The sequence below is a fragment of the Mirounga leonina genome, unplaced genomic scaffold (genome assembly GCF_011800145.1).
Source record: "Mirounga leonina isolate KUSES-001 unplaced genomic scaffold, KU_Mleo_1.0 Mir_94, whole genome shotgun sequence".
Taxonomy (NCBI): domain Eukaryota; kingdom Metazoa; phylum Chordata; class Mammalia; order Carnivora; family Phocidae; genus Mirounga; species Mirounga leonina.
In genome coordinates, this window is record NW_023270855.1 from 49,254,517 (window position 1) to 49,275,322 (window position 20,806).

At 62.1% G+C, this 20,806-nt stretch overlaps 1 protein-coding gene across 3 annotated transcripts in view; it reads left to right on the forward strand.

Annotated features, from left to right (window-relative positions):
• Positions 1-20,806, forward strand: part of ADGRL1 (adhesion G protein-coupled receptor L1) — a 43,543-nt gene that overhangs the window by 12,014 nt on the left and 10,723 nt on the right. For all 3 annotated transcript variants that reach the window (XM_034998302.1, XM_034998304.1, XM_034998305.1), the window contains exons 2-9: positions 2,796-2,960; positions 6,142-6,355; positions 9,734-9,843; positions 17,108-17,908; positions 18,778-19,092; positions 19,808-19,911; positions 20,214-20,399; positions 20,693-20,731. In XM_034998302.1, coding sequence (XP_034854193.1) covers positions 2,891-2,960; positions 6,142-6,355; positions 9,734-9,843; positions 17,108-17,908; positions 18,778-19,092; positions 19,808-19,911; positions 20,214-20,399; positions 20,693-20,731 — 1,839 coding nt within the window. In that variant the 5' untranslated portion in view covers positions 2,796-2,890. The remainder of the gene's footprint in view (positions 1-2,795; positions 2,961-6,141; positions 6,356-9,733; positions 9,844-17,107; positions 17,909-18,777; positions 19,093-19,807; positions 19,912-20,213; positions 20,400-20,692; positions 20,732-20,806) is intronic.

A 20,806-nucleotide genomic window follows, 5' to 3' on the forward strand; every position in this document is an offset into this window, starting at 1 on the left:
CCAGACCCGTGTGGGTTGGCTGCCCCCAGGGCCTGGCACCCGGCAGCCTTTCCGGCATTAGCCAGCCACTAGCTAGTTTGAGTCCCCCTGGGGAGAGCCGGGGAGGGGAGTGTCCCTTAGTGTGGGGCCAGTGCCTCTCCTGAGCTTGACCGTGGCTGGGAGCCGAGGTGGGGAGTGGGGGGTGATGAGGAAGCCCCTGCCCCCCACAATGTAACATTGTGAAATGCTGGGAAAGGAGCCCAAAGCACCACAGGCCATGTCTGGTGGGGGGGGGGGGCTTCCTGAAGGCTGGGGGCAGGGAGGGCGCCCGTATGCCGGCCGCGCTGTCAGATCACTTCCCATTTCGCGAGAGGAGTCTGAGGCCTGGGAGGGGTGTCCTGCCTGGGAGTGTGCTGTGTCTGCCTTTATTTCCTGAGAAACTGTCCAAGTCCCTGCCCTCAAGGAGCTCATGGTCTGGTAGGGAAGGTTGACCGCAGACCTGCTAATATCCTCCAGGTAACTTCAGGTGCGGTTGAAAGCTGTAAATCAAAAACAGGGCAACAGGATGGCAAGTGGGAACAGCAGGAACGTTTGGGAAGGTCCAGTAGGTTGCCCTGCTGGCATGGCCTTGGAGTTGAGCCCTGACCGGTGAAGCCATAGCAGGTGTACAGGGATCCTGGGAGAGCATTCCAGGCAGAGAGAGCAGCCCTGGCAAAGCGGGGGTGGGGGTGGGCGGGGAGAAGCTAGAGCATCCTAGGAACTGGAGGAGGCTGGTTACAGATCAGGGTGACACCAGGTCACCAGTGGCTTCTAGGCCCTGGTGAGGAAGCAGACCCCAGTGGAGAGCTGAGGGGAAGGTTAACACTCGGATCTGCGTCATTCAGTGATCCCTTAGCACTGAGTGGAGGGCAGGCGTGGAGGCAGGGAGGCCGAGACAAGCATCCAGGCGCGGCAGGCGGCTTGGTCCTGGATGCGGGCACTGGGGGCCACAAGTGGGCAGGTTGGCGAGGTGCTTTGGAGGCAGCTGTCAGGACTTGCTGGTGGAGCTTATGAAGGGGAGAGGTGGTGAAGGGTGAGGAATCGAGGCAGATTCCTAGGTTTGGGGTCTGAGATTCAACAAACACATTGCTGTGTGCCAGACCCGTTCTAGAAGCTGGGGCTAGCTGTGAGCAAAGCAATCCAGTGATCCATATCTGTGCAGGGGCCATTCCATGCAAGAAATAAATAACTACTTTTTTTTTTAAGATTTTTATTTATTTGAGAGAGAGAGAGCGTGAGCGGGGGGGGGGGGAGGGGAGAAGCAAGCAGGCTCCCTGCTGAGCAAGGAGCCCGACTCGGGACTCGATCCCAGGACTCTGGGATCATGACCTGAGCCTAAGGCAGATGCTTAACCAACTGAGCCACCCAGGCGCCCCTAAATAGTTACATTTGAACAAAGGCCTAAAGGAGGTGAGGGGGAGCAGCCTTGTGGGTAACTGGTGGGCAGAAGATAACACGTGGAGGAACTGGCAAGTGCAAAGGCCCTGGGGCAGGGGCTGGTGTGGTCAAGGAATAGCAGGCGGCAAGAGTGGCCTGAGCAGAAATGGGATCAGGGAGCTGATGGGGCTGGTGGATAGGCTTTCGTTTGGTGGAGGAAAAACAGTAATTCGGGGCTCTGTTGAGAGATTCCAAACAGAAAATAAGAGATACGGAAGGTATTTGTTGGTTAATGGCATTGAAACTATGGGACAGACTGGGGTGGCGGCGAGGGAAGACCGAGTAAGTGGGTGTTCATACTCTGGAGGGCCGGTAAAAAACCCAGAGAATGTGTGTTTGCAGAAGTTCATGGCCATGCTGGCGCCACTGGGTCAGGGCCACTCTTGAGAACCGCGGGGCAGATAAAGCAAAGGGCCGGGGGCAGAGATCTGGATTTGCAACGCAGAGAGCATCCAGGGGAGACCGGAAGGGAGAAGGGAGGAGCAGCTGAGAGGGGAGGAAATGGGCCAGCACGGAGCCCTGTGCCCGCGGAGTTGCAGTGCCCAGGGACGGGCAGATGGGTGAGAGGATTGCAGGGGAGAGCACACAATGCCAGTCCCCCATCCCGGCCCCCTAGGGGACCGCACACCCCTCCCTTACCCCCGCCTGCCTGTCTCCAGCTTACCTCGAGGGTCCCCCCCAGAGGGGAAAGAGAGGACTCAGTTGTCCCTGGTCCCTGATCTGTGGCGCCAGCCAGCTGGATTCTAATTAGCTACCAGAGAGGGAGAGACAGGAAGCAAGGGCTGGGGGCGGGGCCTGGACTCTTGCCCAAGACTGGGAGGCTGCCAGTTCAAGGCCAGGATGCCTGGACACCCCCGCCCCGCAGTGCTGGGTGAGGAAGCCAGGTCAGGGAGACAAGTGGGCAGGGTTGGGATTTGGGGATGGAGAAGAGGCTTCCAGAAAGCCTTTATCTCTCGTGAGAGAGGGTCTGAGGCCTGCCTGGATGCGGGCAGGCCTTTCACAGCCATGACATCCTGGTGAGCTGCCCCTACTACCCGAGGAGGCGCTGTGAGACCACGGGAGGAGCTTCCAGGAGGTCCCCTTTGGTCCAACGTGCCCAGATGGGTGGGTCTGTCTGCCAGCTGGGGGTGGGAGTTGGCAGTGTAGGCCAGAGGGCCTGGAGGGGCGGCCAGGGTGCAGCTTCAGTCCCATACAGCTGGCTCGGGGGGAGGTACCTTGACTGGCCCCTCTCGGGGATAAGCCCTCAGCCACCAGGAGGAGGAGAGGGGACCTGCCCAAATGCCTCTCCTCCTGGGCCTGCTGGGGCCTTGCCCCCGCCTCACTCTCCCTGTTCTCCCCAGGCTGGTGGGCCAGGCCGTGGCGCCCACCTGCTGATGCGGGGCAAGGCCCCCAGCACAGGACACTGAGCGCCCCGAACACGCCCCTGGCCGCCGCCATGGCCCGCCTGGCCGCAGTGCTCTGGAGTCTCTGCATCACCGCCGTCCTGGTCACTTCGGCCACCCAAGGTAGGTGCTGCTGGGGCTGGAGAGGAGCCGTGCCTCCAAAATGCAGCTGGGAGGGCAGAGAAAATGTTGAAATACCTCCCATGCACTTGGTGAAGAACCGCAGTCCCCAGCTCGCCCCAGGCCGTGGCGGAACCAAGCCAGAAGGAGACTTGGTAATCGCACCTCCCAGCACCACTGAGGGGTCCCTGGACCAGCCCCTCACCCCCAACACCCGGGGCAGCAGGGCCCATCCTGCCAGGGGTCCTGGAGCCTGGGATGCGGGCTGTGGCCTCCTGGGACCAGGACCGGCCTTCCCGGTGAGCGATACTCCCCTGTCTTATGTGTGTGTCTTTCTCTGTGATTACATCTCTGAGGCTCTCGCTGGGAAGAAGGCTTAATTAAAGCATGCCCGCTGACGTTTATTTAAAAACAACTAATTACGCGGCTCGGCCCTATGCCGGCCCCAGGATCCTGTACATGCAACAATTAGTGCCCCAAGCCTGCCCGCCCACCTCCACCAATCACTCAATTATGGTCCCCGCGGCGGGCCCAGGCGGGGGCAAGGGCAGGGCAAGAGGACAGGCAGAAAGAAGGGGCCTGCTGGCCTTGCCCCTAGCCCTGGGCATGCCCCCAGCCGGCACCCCCCCAGCTCTGTCTGGAGAGCACTGTTGGGGGACTCTGCTCCCCAGTGTCCCTTCACTAGCCCAATACTCCCAAAAGCCACAGAGGTGGAGGGGGCATTGCTCTGCCAGGCCCCGGGGCCTTGGCCCTGCTCTGGGCAGCTGACGCCTTCTGCTCCCCCAGTGCCCACGTTCTCTGCCCATCCAGGTCCTGTCCCACTGCCCCAGCTGGGCCGGGAGGGGCCACTTCCACCCCCAGACCCATCTGAGCCAGCCCTCCACCCCCGGCCTCCCTCCCAGGCCCGGGAAGGACTAAAATTAGCTGTGGAAGCAGATGGTGTTAGAGGAACACATGTAATACTTTCCCCCAAGTGAGACTCAACTCACCCCAAAAAACCCCCGGGGCCTAGCTGCCATCCCCCTGGGGCCCCCCACCCGACAGTGGAGGGAGCAGATCTCTGAAAGGGGTCTGCTTGGTACTGCTGCCCTAGGGCACCCCTACTTCTCTGTACCCACAAGCCATAGTCCGCACATCGGAGCCTGTGAGTCCCTCTGCGTGTCCCCACTCCCCCGCCAGCACCCCGCGAGGCCTGGCTGGGACCAGCGTCTCAGAAGGTGGCTGACCCGGCAGCTGTGGACCACGCGGAGCCCACTCTGTCCTGTAGAGACTGGCTGCCTCAGTCATTTTTTTTTAAGATTTTATTTATTTATTGGAGAGAGAAAGAGGGAGCACGAGCGGGAGAGGGAGAGAATCTCAAGCAGACTCCCCACTGAGTGCGGAGCCCAACACGGGGCTCGATCCCGGAACCCCGAGATCATGACCTGAGCCAAAGGCAGACGCTTAGCCGCCTGAGCCCCCCCCCCGGCGCCCCTCGATAACCTTAATGATAGTGGACTCAGCTCCCCTCACCTCACTGTCCCCGTTAGGCCTTTGTCCAGATGTAACTATGGGGGGGCCCTCGCGCCCGCTGCAGCCGTCCCGGTGCTGTGAGGTGGGAGCGGCAGCTCCTGGGAGAAGGAACCGGGGCCACAGGGGTGGTCGGCTACCGGACGAGGCCGCCGGCGGGGGGTTTAAACCCCGGCTGTCTGGCTCCAGAGCCGGAGCTGTCGGTCCTCACACGGCATGGGAGGGGGGCTGACGTGTGACCGGGCAGCCCCACCGGGCGTGTTCTTCATCGTCACACTGACCCTCACCACACAGGGCGCCATGCCCGGGGCTTCCTTCGGGAACGTTCTGCAGCGCGTGGACTCCTCGACGCGGAGCCCTGGGCTGTCCGTGCTGATCGTACACTGGGGACGGAGGCCCGAGGAGGCTAGAGCTGGCTGTTCAAGCCGAGTGCGCGTCAGAAACGTGGGTGGGCACACAGGTCCGAGGCGCCTGGCCTTGCCCTGGAGATCCTGAGTCAGCAGGCCTGGGGGTGGGGAGCCGCACGCCGCCAGTGCTGCCGACCCCCAGGCCCCGCTGAGAAGCTCTGGCCGCACGGATGTGCCAGGCCTGTCGGCTGAGGAGAGGCCAGGCCAGGCGCTGGGGGTTCCTTCAGGACGTGAGAGCGTCTCCTCCCGAGCCGTCTCTCCCCCTTGCATGGGGTGGTGTGAGGTTAGGGAAGTAGCCCAGACCACTCTCCCCTCTGACACCAGTTACAGGTTCGGGAGTCCTTTAGACCACCCTCAGATTTGATGATTCCCTAGAAGCATTCCCAGGATTCCCAAATGCTGTTACACGCACGGGGACAGGTCGGTACGGTGAACGGTTACGGATAACGTCAGCCGAGGGGACAGGTGTGTGACCGCATGCGTGGTGTGCTGACAACCCGGGACGCTCCCCTGAGCCTCGGGGTCCAGAGTAGACACGGGTGACCACCCACATGACTGACCTCAGTCCCCAGCCCTTCTGGAGGTCAGCTGATACCCCAAAGCTCCTACTCTCGTCGTTGGTGTGCTCCTTTGCTAGGGCCGCTGTAACAAAGGACCACAGGCTGGGGGCCTTCGACAACAGAATTGTATTGCCCTACAGGTCTAGGGGCTGGGGGTTCAAGACCAAGGGGTCAGCAGGGTCGGCTCCTTCTGAGGGCCGTGAGGGAGGCTGCTGTCCCAGGCCCTCTCCTGGGCTGCAGCTGGCCATCTTTCCCTGTGTCTCCACACCGTCTTCCCTTCGTGTGTGTCTCTGTGTCCAAATTTCCCCTTCTTATGGGACATTGGTCATCCTGGGTTAGGGCCTACCTTAACGGCCTCATTTCAACTTGATCACCTCTGTTTCAAATTTGGTCCCGCTCTGGGGTACGAGGGATTGGAACTTGAGCATATGAATCTGAGGTGGGGAGGACACAGTTCAACCCATCACAGGAGTATAGGCCATCTGGCCTGGCCCGAGGCCCCCAGGTAGACAAAGACGCTCATCGGGCAGGACACCCCCAGTGCTTAGAGGCACCTCCCAGGAGCCGAGGGCAAAGACCTGACTGCACAGGTGGGCACACCGAGAAGCCCATTGGACAGATGAAAGAACGGAGGTCCGTATAGCCCACGTCCCGGATACAGCCAAGCTGGAGGGGGCTTCTCCTCAGCGGGGTCTTCCCTCCCCGTAGGCCTGAGCCGGGCCGGGCTCCCGTTCGGGCTGATGCGCCGGGAGCTGGCGTGCGAAGGCTACCCCATCGAGCTGCGGTGCCCAGGCAGCGACGTCATCATGGTGGAGAACGCCAACTATGGGCGCACAGACGACAAGATCTGTGACGCCGACCCATTCCAGATGGAGAACGTGCAGTGCTACCTGCCCGACGCCTTCAAGATCATGTCACAGAGGTGAGGGGCCCCACCCCACCGGGCTCCTGGGAGGAGGGCTGCAGGCGGTTCCTGGGGGCCCTGGGTAAATGCCCGTCCTCCACGCGGCCCCTGGCCCGGGCACCCTGTTCCCCCTCCGCCTTCCTTCTAGGCGTCCAGCCCCTGTTTCCTGAGCACCCGCTGGGCGCCAGGTCCCATGCACACAGCCGGGAAGACCCAGCCCCTCTTCCCCGGCAGCCCGCACCCACTAGGCACCTCCAGAAGCTCGTCCCGGGATTCGTGGGGGAGGGCGTGGAGGTCTCGCAGTGTAAAAGCAATTAGCAGGACAGGGGGAAAGTGTCACGGGAGCTGAGGGAGAGCCCAGAGGTCACGCAGGCTTCCCGGAGCAGGTGACGTCTGAACACAGATGACAGAAGTGCACGTGAGCGTGAGAGAAAAAGTGAGTGCCTGAGTGTGCGAGGCTGTGTGTGTGAGTGGGGGGGGGATGCCAGGCAGAGGGACGGTGCGTGCGAAGCTGCAAAAGCCTTCCTCACACCCACCGCCGGCCACTCAGAGCTCGTCAGCTCCTCCTCCGCGGTGCACCCAGATTTAACCCCCCCTGGCGCCACCACCCCCTGGGCTTGCCGCACTGTCTCCTGCCCCGACTTGCCTGCCTCGGGCTGTCCCCCGCACAGCAGCCAGGGGGTGCCTGTGAACACCTGAGGGGCACCCACCTCACTCAAAGCAAAAGCCTGTCTCCCCTAGGCCCACAAGGCCCCGCGCGTGCGCGTGCTCTGCCCTGTGCTCTGCTCCTGGCCTCCCCGTCTCCACGCTCCCCCCCACTCAGCCGGCTCCAGCCGCCATCGTCCGCCACGGCCTCCTCTGGGTCTTTGCACCGGCCGTTCCCCCTGTCTGGAATGCTATTCCCCGACACCCACATGGCTCACCCCTTCCCTTGCCCGTGGATCTTCTTACCTGACTATCCTCTCGGCAAGGCCTGTCTGACCACCCTCTCTAAAATCGCAGCCCCCCCACCCCGACTTCCTAGCCCCTTCCCTGCTTTGTCTTCTAGCCCAGATTACCATCCACAGTTCTGTGGAATATTTTGCCTCTTTATCATGTTTGTCTTTCCTCGCGGGGCCATCAGCCCCATGGGGACAGGGCGCTGGTCCCCCGCCAGATGCACAGCAGGCACTCACTGAGTTTTTGCTAAACGCCCGAGAGAGGGCAAGGTTCCCTCCAGGACCCAGAGCGTAGAACAGAAGGAGGAGAGGAGGGCTGGAGCAAGCTCTGCAGCTCCTTGAATGCCGGCAGAGGATTCTAGAATGAGGCACTGGGCAGGGTCACGGAGAACGTCCGGAGAGTTTTGGGCAGGGGACCGGGGACCGGTGTGGTCAGGTGGCTCAGACCAGTGGGCCACATTGGGGCCACCTCGTTCCCTGTCCCCCACCTTCTCTCCCTCAAACATGCGCCCCTCCAGCAGTCCTCGCCCTCCTCCCCCTTCCCTGTCTGACACCCCTGCCTGAGAGCCCCCAATCCAGCTTCCCGGCCTTTGCTTAGGCTGTGCCCCGTCCCCCTTGGGACTCCCCTTCCTCCCACCTCCCGTCTCCAGCTTTCTCCCTGCCTACCTCATGCCTTCAGCCCCGGCCTCGGGGTCCGCGGGGTGTGCCACGGTCTCCCCAGCGGCCAGCACAGCAACTGGCTCGGCTCTGGCATTCGTGGGTTCTCGGCCCCAAAAGGGGGAATGCTGAGCAGTGTGGTTCCGGGGGCCCAGGGAGTGAGAGGCCGCCGTTCTGCCACCTCAAAGCCTGGAGGCGAGGCTCTTCATGTTAGCTGGGGTACAGCCCTGCTGCTCTGACGGAGACACCCCAGAATAGACACAGTGACCTTAAACCATATCGGAGGGAGAGACCCTCAGCCCTCGCTTCCCTCTCTCGGGGGCTCCCGCACCCAGCCCTTTTAAAGGCCACCTCGGGCCCATTCCCACCTCCCTGGCCGGAACTCGGTCACGAATAGTCAGCTGCAGGGGAGGCTGGGACGCGCGGTGTCCAGCCCTTGTCTCTTCTGGATGTTGAGGTGACAGTCACATAACACATTCGTCATTTTAAAGCGAACGATTCAGCGGCAGTTAGTACTTTCGCAGCGTGGCGCAACCACCACCTCTCTCTAGTTCCAGAACATTTCCATCTTCCCGATGGGAAATGCCATCCCCATGAGCTGTGACCCCCACCCTCCCCTCCCCCAGCCCTGGGCAGCCACTAATCTGCTTTCTGTCGCTGCGGCCCGGCCCGCCGCAGACATTTCGTACGGATAGGATCATGAAACGGGGCCTTCTCTGCCTGACTTCTCTTGCTCCACGGTGTCTTCGGGGCTTGCCCATGCTGTGGCCCATCAGAGCTTTCCTTCTGATGGCCAAATAATATTCCACGGTGTGGACGGACCACATTGCTTAGCCATTCCTCTGTCAGTGGACACTTGGGTTGTCCCCACCTTTTGGCAACTGTGTAAATGACGTCGCAGAGAATATTCACGAACGAGCAGTTGTTTGAGCCCCTGCTTCCGGGTCCTTGGCGAACAAAGCTAGGGATGCAGCTGCTGGGTCATAGGCAATTCTCTGCTTCACCTTCAGAGGCCAGGGCTGAGGTTTTAAAGAAGGGGGTTGAGGTGGGCGGGTAGGAGCAAACCCTCGTTAACTAACGTCCTGGCCCTGTGCTAGGGCCCAGAGCCCTCGATCGGAGAGACAGACGGCAGAGGAGAAACATCTTTTTGTTCCTACGTAGGCCTCCCTTTATATGTTAGCCAGGCTCCTAGAAGTTGGCGGGGACTCCGAGTCCCCGGGGAGGGGGTGGTTAGTGAGAATGGCTTGGGCGTGAGGGGAAGAGACTGCCCCGTCCTCACTGCAGATCCTCACTGCAGATCCTCGCAGCAGCTCCACCCAGAGCGCGGGACCCGTCTAAGGCCCGGCCGGGGGCGGGGGGGAGGGACACAGACGGGCACCGTGAGCATCCCATTAGCAGCATGTTGGCTAAGACACCGCCTTGTACGCACGCCTTCGTGTCTTACTCTTCAATGAACGGCGAGGGCTTTCCAGCCCATTTAGGACAGATGCCAAGGACACGATGGCATCAGTGACACGCAGATGGGCTGTGAGGCCGGGGAGCTGGGGACACAGTTTATGGGGCAGAGTCTCTGGCCCAGCCCTGAGCTTGCTGCCTGGCGGGGGCCCAGAGCCGAAGCCTGGCTGGTGCGAAAGAGAGCAGGCAGGACACAGAAGATGATGCCCCCACAAGGCCCCTGGCCTTGGTCGCCCCAGTTCCGTCTCCATTTGGGAGTGCTCATTCCTCTCCTGACCCTGAATGTCCGCCCCCGCCCCCCAGTTCTAGGCCGGTCTTTTCCCAGCTCCTCGTGTCTTCTCTGCAGGTGTAACAACCGCACCCAGTGCGTGGTGGTTGCTGGCTCTGACGCTTTTCCCGACCCCTGTCCTGGGACCTACAAGTACCTGGAGGTGCAGTACGACTGTGTCCCCTACAGTGAGTCATCTTGTTCCTCGTGCGGACACGGGCCCTTCCCCCTCCCAGAAGCAAGCGAGGAGGAGACACCTTGACCTTACACACACACACACACACACACACACACACACACACACAGACAGGGCCAAGTTAGGACCAGGCACGGGTGGGGGGGGGAGGGGCAGCCGGGCCTGCTCCCTCCCTCACACATTCTCTCCTCCCAGACCCCCCTCCACCGTCAGTCCCTGCCCCACCCTACCCCCCACAGGTTCTGTCCCCATTCACAGGCCACCTTCTCCCACTCTTGTTACCCTGGCGCACTGGCCCTGCCCCTTCACATGTAGAAGGGCTCATTTACACCCTTCAAGGCCACACCCCAGAACTTGCTTGGTGCACCTATCTGTCTCCTGGTTCCCTGGACCTGGACCTTGCTGCCCTCCAACCTCTCTACCTCCCTTCCCTTTCTGATCACCCCGTTACGTGCCCACTCTTCCCTCTTACTCACTCCCCTTCTTTTCTCAACTCCCTCTCCTTTCTCTTGTCCCCCCTCACCTCTCATGTACTCCCAGGCCTGCCGCTTCCCAGTCCTGGAAGCTGGACTCCAAACCCACGGAGAGGCAGACTGCCCTCTGAGGCCTGGCGGCAGATCTGGTGTGAGGGGCTAGGGGCATCTTCCACAGATACCTATCTCCTGGTTAGTGTGCCCATGACCATGGTAGCACTTCCTGTCTGCAAGGGAAGTGCTGCCATGTTGGACTAGGGTGGCCCCCAGGAAGCCTGAGGAGGGTGATCTGGGGAGCCAGGGGCCTGGCTTTCTTGCATCCGGCCAAGGGGAACAACAAAGACAGGGTCTCTCCTCCTCGGCACTATGCTCTCAACATGGCCCTTCTTTCCTGCCCTCACTGTCCCTTCCCTTCCTCCCCACCATCCGTTCCCCTCCTCTCCCTGCCAGCTTCATGTAGCCAACCTGGAGGTAGGGCCTCCGGGCAGATGGGGGAGGAGGCAGGGCCACCAGAGTGTCTGAGCGTGGGGGGCAGGGGCAGGGGAGCAGAAGGCCCTGTGGCCCTCCCACCCCCGCCTCCCCCTCAGCCTTTGATTTCTCCTTGCAGGTGATGACCTACGTGCTGGGGAAACAGGATCACTTGTGTGCTCCCATAACCTTCTTTTACTCCTCCCCCGTTCCTTTCAGCAGCTGAGGCCTCCAGCCGCCACCTGAGGGCGATGCCCATCTGAGCCTTGAAGTCTCCCCACAGCACTGGGGACACTCTCCACCCACCCCCGTGGCCGGGGCGGCAGGGAGGGGAGGCGGGAGGCCGGGAGCATTGCACGGCAGGGAAGCCAGGCTGGGCTTGAGGCTCGGCCTGGCTCTCGGATTTTCTGACTCTGAAACTTGAGCAAATGACTTAAACTTCTCCGAGCTGCCGCAAAAGGAGGCGAGAGGCCAGGACAGCACGCGTGTGACGCGCCTGGCCCAGGGCTGGCCCCCGAGCCCACTGCCTGCGGCAGAGTGCTGGATGTAAACGCCCCCCAGGGCAGAGGCTTCGTCCTCACGCCCCAGCGCCCAGACCCGAGCCTGGTTCAGGACGTGCTCAGTAACGGTATGGGTGCCCCTCGAAGCCAGCTTAGCCCGTGTCTTCATCTGTGACGGTGGGAGGGGGGATCCCTTCCGGGGGAGGCTGCCAGGAGCAGAGAGAACGTGGGTAAAGCTCCTCGTGCGCCCCACGCCGTAGGTACATACGAAAGAAACGGTGCCCACTTTTGCCAACTGTGTGGACTCAGTTGTGTTGCTTCACTGCACTGAGCCTCAGTTTCCCCGTCTATAGACAGGGTTCTGGAAAGCCTGCCTGGGAAGTACCTACCATGGTTCTTAGCACTTAGTCACTTAGGAAGCGGAAGGCACCTGGTGGTCATTGCTTTTGTTGTGACTACTTGTAGTGATTTTTACCAGTTATTGCTGTTGGAAATAAAAAATAAAACTAATGACAGATGAGGATCACACTCCTCCTGAGACAGGTGAGATAAAGGGCAGGAAGAGCGTCCCTTGGTCCAAGTGGAGTCCAAAGCAAGTGGACACCATGCGCGTAAAGAAGCAGGACAAAAGTTAGACGGCGCAGGGAGGAAAGAGGCATAGGGACCTCCTGAAGCTGACCCCCCCCCCAGTGTGGGCCAGGGGCGTGACCCACGGAGACCAGGATGGCCCAGGGGATGGGCAGCCCCCGTCTGACTGAGAGTGAGCCTGAGCCCCGGGGGAGGCAGGACACACAGTGACTGTATCTGGGACACGGGGGGCCACGCGTGCCCTCGACAGGCAGAACCCAGGGCTGAGGGGCTGTAGCTCCTGGTTCCAGAGGAAGGGGAACTGAAGTTCAAGGCTGACGGAAGCTAGGGCCAGAGAACAGGGAGGCGGGGCGCTCACTTGTCCCCACTGTTCGTGTTCGCTGAGCACTTCCTGTGTGCCAGGCCCTGGATGAGGCGCTGGGAAGCAGCCAAACTCTCCCCTGTGGAACTCCCTGCTTGCGCCTCTAGAGAGGTGGCAGGAGAGCGAGGTCCTGGTCAGAGATGTCCGAGGGGCCGGCGACACAGAGCCCGAAGGGGGAGCAGCCTGGGCAGCCATCTTGCCCTGAGCCTCAGAGGCTGGGGTGCCCCCAGTGCTGGTGCGGGCGAGTCGGGTGGGTGCAGGGGCCCACCGCGGGGAAGGGCAGTGGGTGTGTGGGCCTCCCCCCACACACACACAAACACACCCAGACAGGCCCGACTAACGCTGGATTTGCCTTGCAGCTGAGCACATTCTAACCGTGCCCCCTTCCTCCCCTAGGTGCGCCTGCCCACCTGGCAGCAGGCAGGGAGCGCCTGGCTCCTGGGCCCCCAGGGGGGCGGGCGGGGGAGCAAACTGAGCCACAGGCTGGCCCCGGGGGAGCGGGGGAGCGTGTCTGTGCCCCCACCTGCTGTCTGTGATGTCCCCCCCACCCAGCCTCTTCCTTCTCTGCCTTTGTCTCCCCACCCGGCTCTCTGAGGCCCAGGGGCGCTGCCTGTCATCCTGTGTCCCACTCTGCCGCCCTCTCTGTGTTGGCTTTTTCTGGGTTGTGAGGGCTTGGGGGAACTCAGCTGGACCCTAGCAAGGCCAGCACAGAAAGGGAAGGAGTTCAGCATGTTCCTTCAGCTGGGGGCGCCCAGGCCCCTGGAGGCACTGAACCCCCTCCCGCCACCGGGCCCCTGGTTCTAGCAGGAGGGCAGCAGGTGGGTTGTGCAGACGTGGGGGGTACTGTGTGGCTCTTCCACCCCTACCACTCCCTCCCTGGTGCTCCCCTAACCAGAGCCCACCTTCCAGCTGAAGCTCCCCCCTCCCCAGCCCCCACTGCCCTGAGGGTGCCCCCACCCATCTGAGGGTTATGTCCACCTGCCTGTTTGTACACACACCCCCCATGTCTCTCTTGGTCTCTGTCCTCGCGTGTCTCCCCCTCCCTGTGACTGTCTCCCCGACACCCTCCCCAGAGGCAGGGACTTGGGGGCGGGGGCTGAGCTGATGCTACGTTCGTTCGGGGTTGGGAAACCAGGATGAGGAAAGAAAGGAAAAGGGGGCATGTTGCCAGATAAGAAACGAAAGCAATTTAATCTTTTTTTTTCTCTTTTTTTTCTTGCACATTTTTTTTTCAATTTGTTTTCTCTCTCTCTTCCGATGCTTAAAGTAGAAGTGGAGCAGAAAGGTAAACGCACTGTTACCAATGCTAACCCCTAACTCACACTTTGTTCTCACCTGTACCATACTTATGTGACCCGCCCTCCCCGCTCGGCCCCTTCTTCTGCCCACCCCAACTGGGTCCAGTTGGTACCCCCCACCCCGGGTGTCCTCCCGGTGGGGCCAGCCCTGGTGCCGCCATGGGCGACTCCACCCGCCAGACACCTGAGGAAGCTCCTCTCTGAGCACGGGCAGGACCTTCTGTCTCTCACTCTCTCTCTCTGCCTCGTCTTCTCTCTTTCTGTCTCCCTGTCCCTCCTTCCTCGTCCCAGCCCTTGCGGGGGGACCTGGCCTTCTCTCATACTTATTTTGCCTCCTTCAGGAGAAGTGTGTAAGCCTCCAGGGCGGGAGGGGAGGGCGGGACCCCCTTCTCTGGCTCCCGACTGGGGGCGGAGTGCACCGGGGTGAGCCGGCGGGGGGTGGGGGTGGGGGTGGGTGGGGGGTCTTTCTCTTCTTCTTCCTGCCCCAACTTTTGCACCACGTGTCTGGCTCAGGGGAGGCGGGATGGAGGGGACACCTTTGTTTTCCTTTTGGGGAGCAGATTCCTTCTATCTCTCGGGCTCCTGGCGGCATAAGTTCTTTCTGGTTTGGCATTTCCAAGGCCCAGAGCTGTTTTGGAGCACGGAGCACCAGTTTCCCCCACCCCCAACCCCCATCCTTGACCGGCCAGGGCGGGGGTGGGGGGGGCGGCAGCCCAGGGGAGGGATGTAAAGCTGCCCCCAGCCCTGGGAGGGCAGTCTGCCAAACCGGGGGCGACGGGGCGGGAGTGGGCCTCACGGTGGGGGGAGCGCTGGGTGGGGGAACGTTTTCTCTGGTTCTGAAACACTTGCGAAGCTGCAGTCAGGGTTTCTTCTGGGCTGTTTTGGCTAGAGGACCAGGGAGAAGGGGGTTGGGGAGGTATAGGCCCGGTCTGGGGACTTCCATGAGCACCGTAATTTCTTGCAGGGTTAACCCTCAGCAGGGGACCGGGAAAACTCCATGGTGGGTGGAGCTCTCCCTGGCATTTGGAGAGGGGAGGGGCTGCAGTGGAGGAACTTCCAGGGTGGGATATTGGGGATGGTCCAGACCTCCCCTGAAATTTGGGGGAAATTGACAGCTCCGAGGCTGGCCTCGGGGACGGGGCCCGGGGATGAGCCTTCCTTGCAGGATCGCTCTTGCCTTGAAATTACGGTGGTCTGTGGAGTATCCCCTTCGAGGAAGGTGGGGCGGGGTCCCTCCAAGCTGCTCCCCTCCCCCTGCCCTCCCCCATCTCAGAGAGGCCTGGACAGCCAGCCCAGGCCCCGACCCTCGCTGCCCCGCCACTCTCTCTCTCCCTGAGTCTCTCTCGCACCCAGTACCAGGCACTCTTCTTACAGGCCGGTGGTGGTTTGGATACTGCAGCCCTGGATCTTTTCTCTTCAAGGAGGGGGGAAGGGGGGAGGGAAGAGGAGGTGTCGGGAGCTTGGTGCTGGGGAGGGGTCCTTACTGTCAAAGGCCCCAGGCAGACCCTTCCTCATCTTCTCCCCCTTCCCCAGGGTAACCTCTAACCATGTTTTCCTCCTGCACACCCTTCTGACCAGGTCAGGCTCTGAGACCTCCCACCGCCCCCTCACACACACAGATGTGTCTGCTCAGGGGCCACAGAGCTGGCAGGGGTCCTGGCTTGGGGAGAGGGGAGACCTGGGCACAGAGGAAAAAGGTGGAGGCCAGGTGTGCTGGACACAGGGTGCAGGCCAACTCCTCAGGGCACTGGGGACAAGGAGATGGTGGAGCCCCAGGACGCAAACCAGGATCCCTCCGGTTCCTGCTCACTTCTGGGTCCCAGGCTCCCCTCCCCTTCCTAAAACAAGGTGTGCTCCCGGCCGCTTTGCACCTGGGGCCCCTCGGGCCTAGCTGTCCCCTGATGCTGTGAAGGGAGAGCTAGGTATCCCCCCACCTAAGCCTGTCAGAGTGAGGCTGGAAGTGGGGGAATGAGGAGTGGTGCCTGTCCATGACCCTCTTGCCACTGGGGTGGCCCCCCCAAGCCCACACCAGGTCCCAGCCCTCCCCGTTCCCCTGGTGGCCAGCTGCTTTGGTGACAGGCCAAGCAGGAGCAGAGAATTCACTGCAAACCCTCCCCCCTGGCCTGTCTGTGGGTTCAGCAGGGAGGTGAGAGGGAGGCCCAGCCATCCTGGATGGAGGGGTATCTGGACATCACCATTCCCAAGTCCAGACCCCTACTGGATCAGTAAGGGGAGGCTAGGAGCAGGTGGCCCTGGGATGTGATGGGGCAAGGGTGGGCAGGCCAGCGGCGGCCAACGAGATGCAGTTGAGGTTTTCCTCCTTTTCAGGGAATGGGGGGGTGGGGCGGGGCCCCCCACCTTTCTGACATCAGCGCTGCCTTGGTCCCTCCTCCCGAGCCGGGGATGGTCGCAGGTAAATCGGGGTCCGGGGCAGGGGAGGGTGGGGGGGGGGCCTGGCTGGGGCGGGCTGGGTCTTTATCCTAGCTCCTGGTTCCCTCCCTTGCCCCCTCTGAGCTGGACCTGGGACTGCCCCCCCGAGGGACCCTCAGTCGGGCTTGGGCCTTGGAGTGAATTCTCTGCTCACCCCTCTCTCCTCGCCAGCACTAACCCTTTCTTCCCAGGTGGTCTCCAGCGTGCCTCCCTTGGAGCCAGGACCTCGCCGAGGCCCCCCCACCTTGTCTCTCTTCCCTCCACGCAGCTCTCCTCCCCCCTCCCCAGCTCTCCCAGGGAGCCCCCTCCTTTCCCATGTCCCCCAACCTCCCCCACCCCTGTGCACCAGTGTCAGTGTCTGCTGCTGAACAGACCCCATGAGAGACCTTGCCGGCTGGGGGCAGGGCTGGGCACCCTGAGGGAGGGGCTGGACTTTTCCAAAAACCCTTCCTCACCTACTGATTGCGTGGGTACTGGGTGTGTGTGGGGGGCGGGCACAGGCTGCATCAGGAACTTTCGGTGCCTCCTCTACCCTGGACTCGGGGGCACTCCTGATACCCACAGTGGGTACGGAAACATCGCTCTACCTTGCAATTTTTGCAGGTTGTGGGGGGGGTGGATGGGAAGAAAACAAAAACCTGTGTCCTGGTGTGGTTGGTGAAGGATGGGACCCTGGACCCTAGCTCTTCCACAGGGGGCTTTGACAATGGCGAAGGAGCAGGGCACTGAGTCCCTGGAATCTCAAAGCCACCAGTGAGATCTTTCCGCCCCCACTTAAGGCACATGAGGAAGTCTGGGAGGGCTCTTGCCAAACCCTTTGTCCCCAGCCTGTGGGGTCTCTAGCAGCCAGGGAAGGAAAGAGGGGCACCACCTCTCCCCCCTCCCCCCACTAACCCTGCTCTTAATGGCCTCCAGGGTTCACATCTCCAGGGAGAGGGGCAGCTGGGCAGGGCAGGGGTCCCAGCCCGGAAACCCCCTTCCCATCACCAGCCCTACCAAGCAACCGTGACTGCAGCAGCAGGAGGGGACAGCCTGGCTACCCCAGCCGCGTGACCAACTTGCCTCTCTCTCTCCCCCTCCCTCGCCTCTGCTCCTCTCTCCCCGTGTCCTCCCCGCCCCGCCGCCCCGCCCGGCCCAGTCTTCGTGTGCCCAGGGACCCTGCAGAAGGTGTTGGAACCCACCTCCACGCACGAGTCGGAACACCAGTCTGGCGCGTGGTGCAAGGACCCGCTGCAGGCGGGCGACCGCATCTACGTCATGCCCTGGATCCCCTACCGCACGGACACGCTGACTGAGTACGCCTCGTGGGAGGACTACGTGGCCGCGCGCCACACCACCACCTACCGCCTGCCCAACCGCGTGGACGGCACGGGCTTCGTGGTCTACGACGGCGCCGTCTTCTACAACAAGGAGCGCACGCGCAACATCGTCAAGTACGATCTGCGCACACGCATCAAGAGCGGGGAGACGGTCATCAACACGGCCAACTACCACGACACGTCGCCCTACCGCTGGGGGGGCAAGACGGACATCGACCTGGCTGTGGACGAGAACGGGCTGTGGGTCATCTACGCCACCGAGGGCAACAACGGGCGCCTGGTGGTGAGCCAGCTCAACCCCTACACGCTGCGCTTCGAGGGCACGTGGGAGACGGGCTACGACAAGCGCTCGGCGTCCAACGCCTTCATGGTGTGCGGAGTCCTGTACGTGCTGCGCTCCGTGTACGTGGACGACGACAGCGAGGCGGCCGGCAACCGCGTGGACTACGCCTTCAACACCAACGCCAACCGCGAGGAGCCGGTCAGCCTGGCCTTCCCCAACCCCTACCAGTTCGTCTCCTCCGTGGACTACAACCCTCGTGACAACCAGCTCTACGTCTGGAACAACTATTTCGTGGTGCGCTACAGCCTGGAGTTCGGGCCGCCCGACCCCAGTGCCGGTAGGGGTGGCTCTCCCTCGCTCCGCCTCCGCAGCCCCAGGGGTCGGGGGTGGGGGGGAGCCCGCTGTGCGCTGAGAGCTGGGATCTGGAGGTGGTCCCCGGGGATCCCTGGAGGGCAGAGTCGCAGAGTCGCGCAGCTTGGGCCAGAGGCTGGTCTAAGCGGTTCCCAGTTAACCCGTTCGGTTGTCAGTTTACGAGGTAGGGAGGGCTATTACCGTTTTACAGATGAAGAAACTGAGGCACTGGGGGGCGGTTAGTTTACTCCTTTGAGGAGTAACTCTGGACCACGAAGTTGCACTGCCTCTCCCAGGGGCCTGTGCACTTTTAGCCCCGGAACCCTCATCAGCCGCAACCCTGGGTGGAAGCCCCGTGCCCGTGAAACAGAACAAAGCCCAGCTGCCAGCACTGAGGGTGAGGGTCCCTCTGCAGTCTCTGTTCGCCCTCTCAGTGGCCCTCAGCTGGCTCTGAGCAGCCCCAGGGCACTAGGTGCCTGATGCAGCCCAGCCTCATTTGCATAACGGGGAACTAAGGCCCGCACAGGGAAGGGACTCAGCCAGGCTACAGGGACCAGAGTGAGAGTAGAATGAGGATGGGAGGTGGCTGTGTTCAGACATCCCCTCCCTGGCCCGTTCTCTTTGGTTACTCTCAGACCTCAGGCTACACTCAAGTGAATTTCTACTGCCTTCTGATGCTTTACATGGTCTTGGGGGCAGAGAGAGGCCAGGGGAGATCTTCCAGACCCAGGGGGACCAGGATATCCTCCCACTTTGGGGAAGATGCTAGAATGCAAGGGACCCCATGCCTGGGCACACCATGGCGGGGCCCCAGGCATGGGGTGACCCTGTCTTGTATGCCCTCTTCCCTTCCAGGCCCAGCCACCTCCCCACCTCTCAGCACGACCACCACAGCCCGACCCACACCCCTCACCAGCACGGCCTCGCCCGCAGCCACCACCCCGCTCCGCCGAGTGCCCCTCACCACACACCCAGTGGGCGCCATCAACCAGCTGGGACCTGACCTGCCTCCAGCCACAGCCCTAGCTCCCAGCACCCGGCGGCCCCCAGCCCCCAATCTGCATGTGTCCCCAGAGCTCTTCTGTGAACCTCGAGAGGTGCGGCGGGTCCAATGGCCAGCCACCCAGCAGGGCATGCTGGTTGAGAGGCCCTGCCCTAAGGGGACCCGCGGTGAGTACAGAGGCTGCAGTCACCTCACGGGTGCTGGCTTGGGGAGGGGCCAAACCTGGTCTAGCCCAGGAAGGGCCAGGGAACATCCCACCTCTCAGCTTAGCCCAGATGCACCTGTTCGCCTCCCCGGCCAGAGTGCGGGCTTTCTGAGGGCAGGGGTCGCGCCTGACACCTGCAGCTGTGTTCCCAGAGCGCAGCAGAGCTCTCAGGGCCCGGGAGCAGCTCAGTGAGTCCCCCTGCCCTGTCCCCTCTTGCAGTGCCAGGGAGACCATGAAGGGAGCCCACAGGAGGTGACTTGGGCCCCCCGGCTTTGGGATGAGACTGCCAGTGGCAGTCCGGCGAGCCGCTGAAGTGCCAGATGGGGTGGGGCCGGGAGCACATGCTCCCAAGTGATGCGATCCAAGGGCAGGGTCTGAAGGGGCGTAAGGGAGAAGGGGCTTACAAGATGGACTTTGCTAGAAAGTTCCATTTCTGGTAGGCAAAGATGGAAGGAATAGGAGCCAAGAGGAGGAGCTTAGAAGTAAGGGGTAGCTTATGTCACCTCCGAGTGACACCTCTCTTGACTGTCTGGCCCTCTTCATGTCTGGTCTTCCGTGTTTCCTTCACCTTTCTCTCCACCTACCTGTCCCCCTGTTATCTCCTTTCCCTGCCATGGCCCCCCTTTCTCTCCTTCCCTGTGGCTCCCTTCTCTGTTCCTGTCTGTCTGTCCCTGCAGGAATTGCCTCCTTCCAGTGTCTACCAGCCCTGGGGCTCTGGAACCCCCGGGGCCCTGACCTCAGCAACTGCACCTCCCCCTGGGTCAACCAGGTGGCCCAGAAGGTACCAGCAGCAGCTGTCCCTCCCAGATCGGCACATTTGCTCACACACTGGGCCCTAGGTGGCCAGGCACAGGGCGCACTGGGGGCAGGAGAGCAACTGGGGAGACCCAATGGGCAGGTCTGGGAGCCAGGACTGTGTGGGTCCCCTCCCTGGCCTACAGAGGGAAGAGACGGATGGGGAGGAGGAAGAGGTCAGAGAGGGAGGGGGGAGAGGGGCCAAGCAGGCTGGGCCGGAGAAAAGGGAATATGTGGGAAGCAAGATGGTCTCTGAGAGTCCGGGGCCCCTGCTCCCACCTCACACAGATCAAGAGTGGGGAGAATGCAGCCAACATTGCCAGCGAGCTGGCCCGTCACACCCGAGGCTCCATCTATGCGGGTGACGTGTCCTCCTCCGTGAAGCTGATGGAGCAGCTGCTGGACATTCTGGATGCCCAGTTACAGGCCTTGCGGCCCATTGAGCGCGAGTCAGCGGGCAAGAACTACAACAAGGTGGGGCACGGCACTGGGGCCAGCGGCGGGGGTGCGGGGTACCCTGAGGGCTCGAGAAGAGTCCAGCCTGGTACCTCCAAGCTAGGTGGTCAGAGAGGAGAGGACTGATCTTAGGCATACTGGATCTTCCTCCTGAGCTGCCCTTGGATGGGCCTTAGGGTTGAGGGTCCCTTAGGATCGGGTCTTGCTCACACCCAGCCCTGGGTTGGTGGCAGCTGCGGAAGCGCCAGCTCTCCAGGGCCCAGACGTGTTGGCATTAGGAAAGCTGACAGCACCTCCATCTCCTTTCTCAGATGCACAAGCGGGAGAGAACTTGCAAAGACTACATCAAGGTGAGGCCCGGAGGGTTCCTGCCGGCCAAGGAGGGGGTGAGGCAGCCCTCATCACGTGGACACACCCCACGCAAC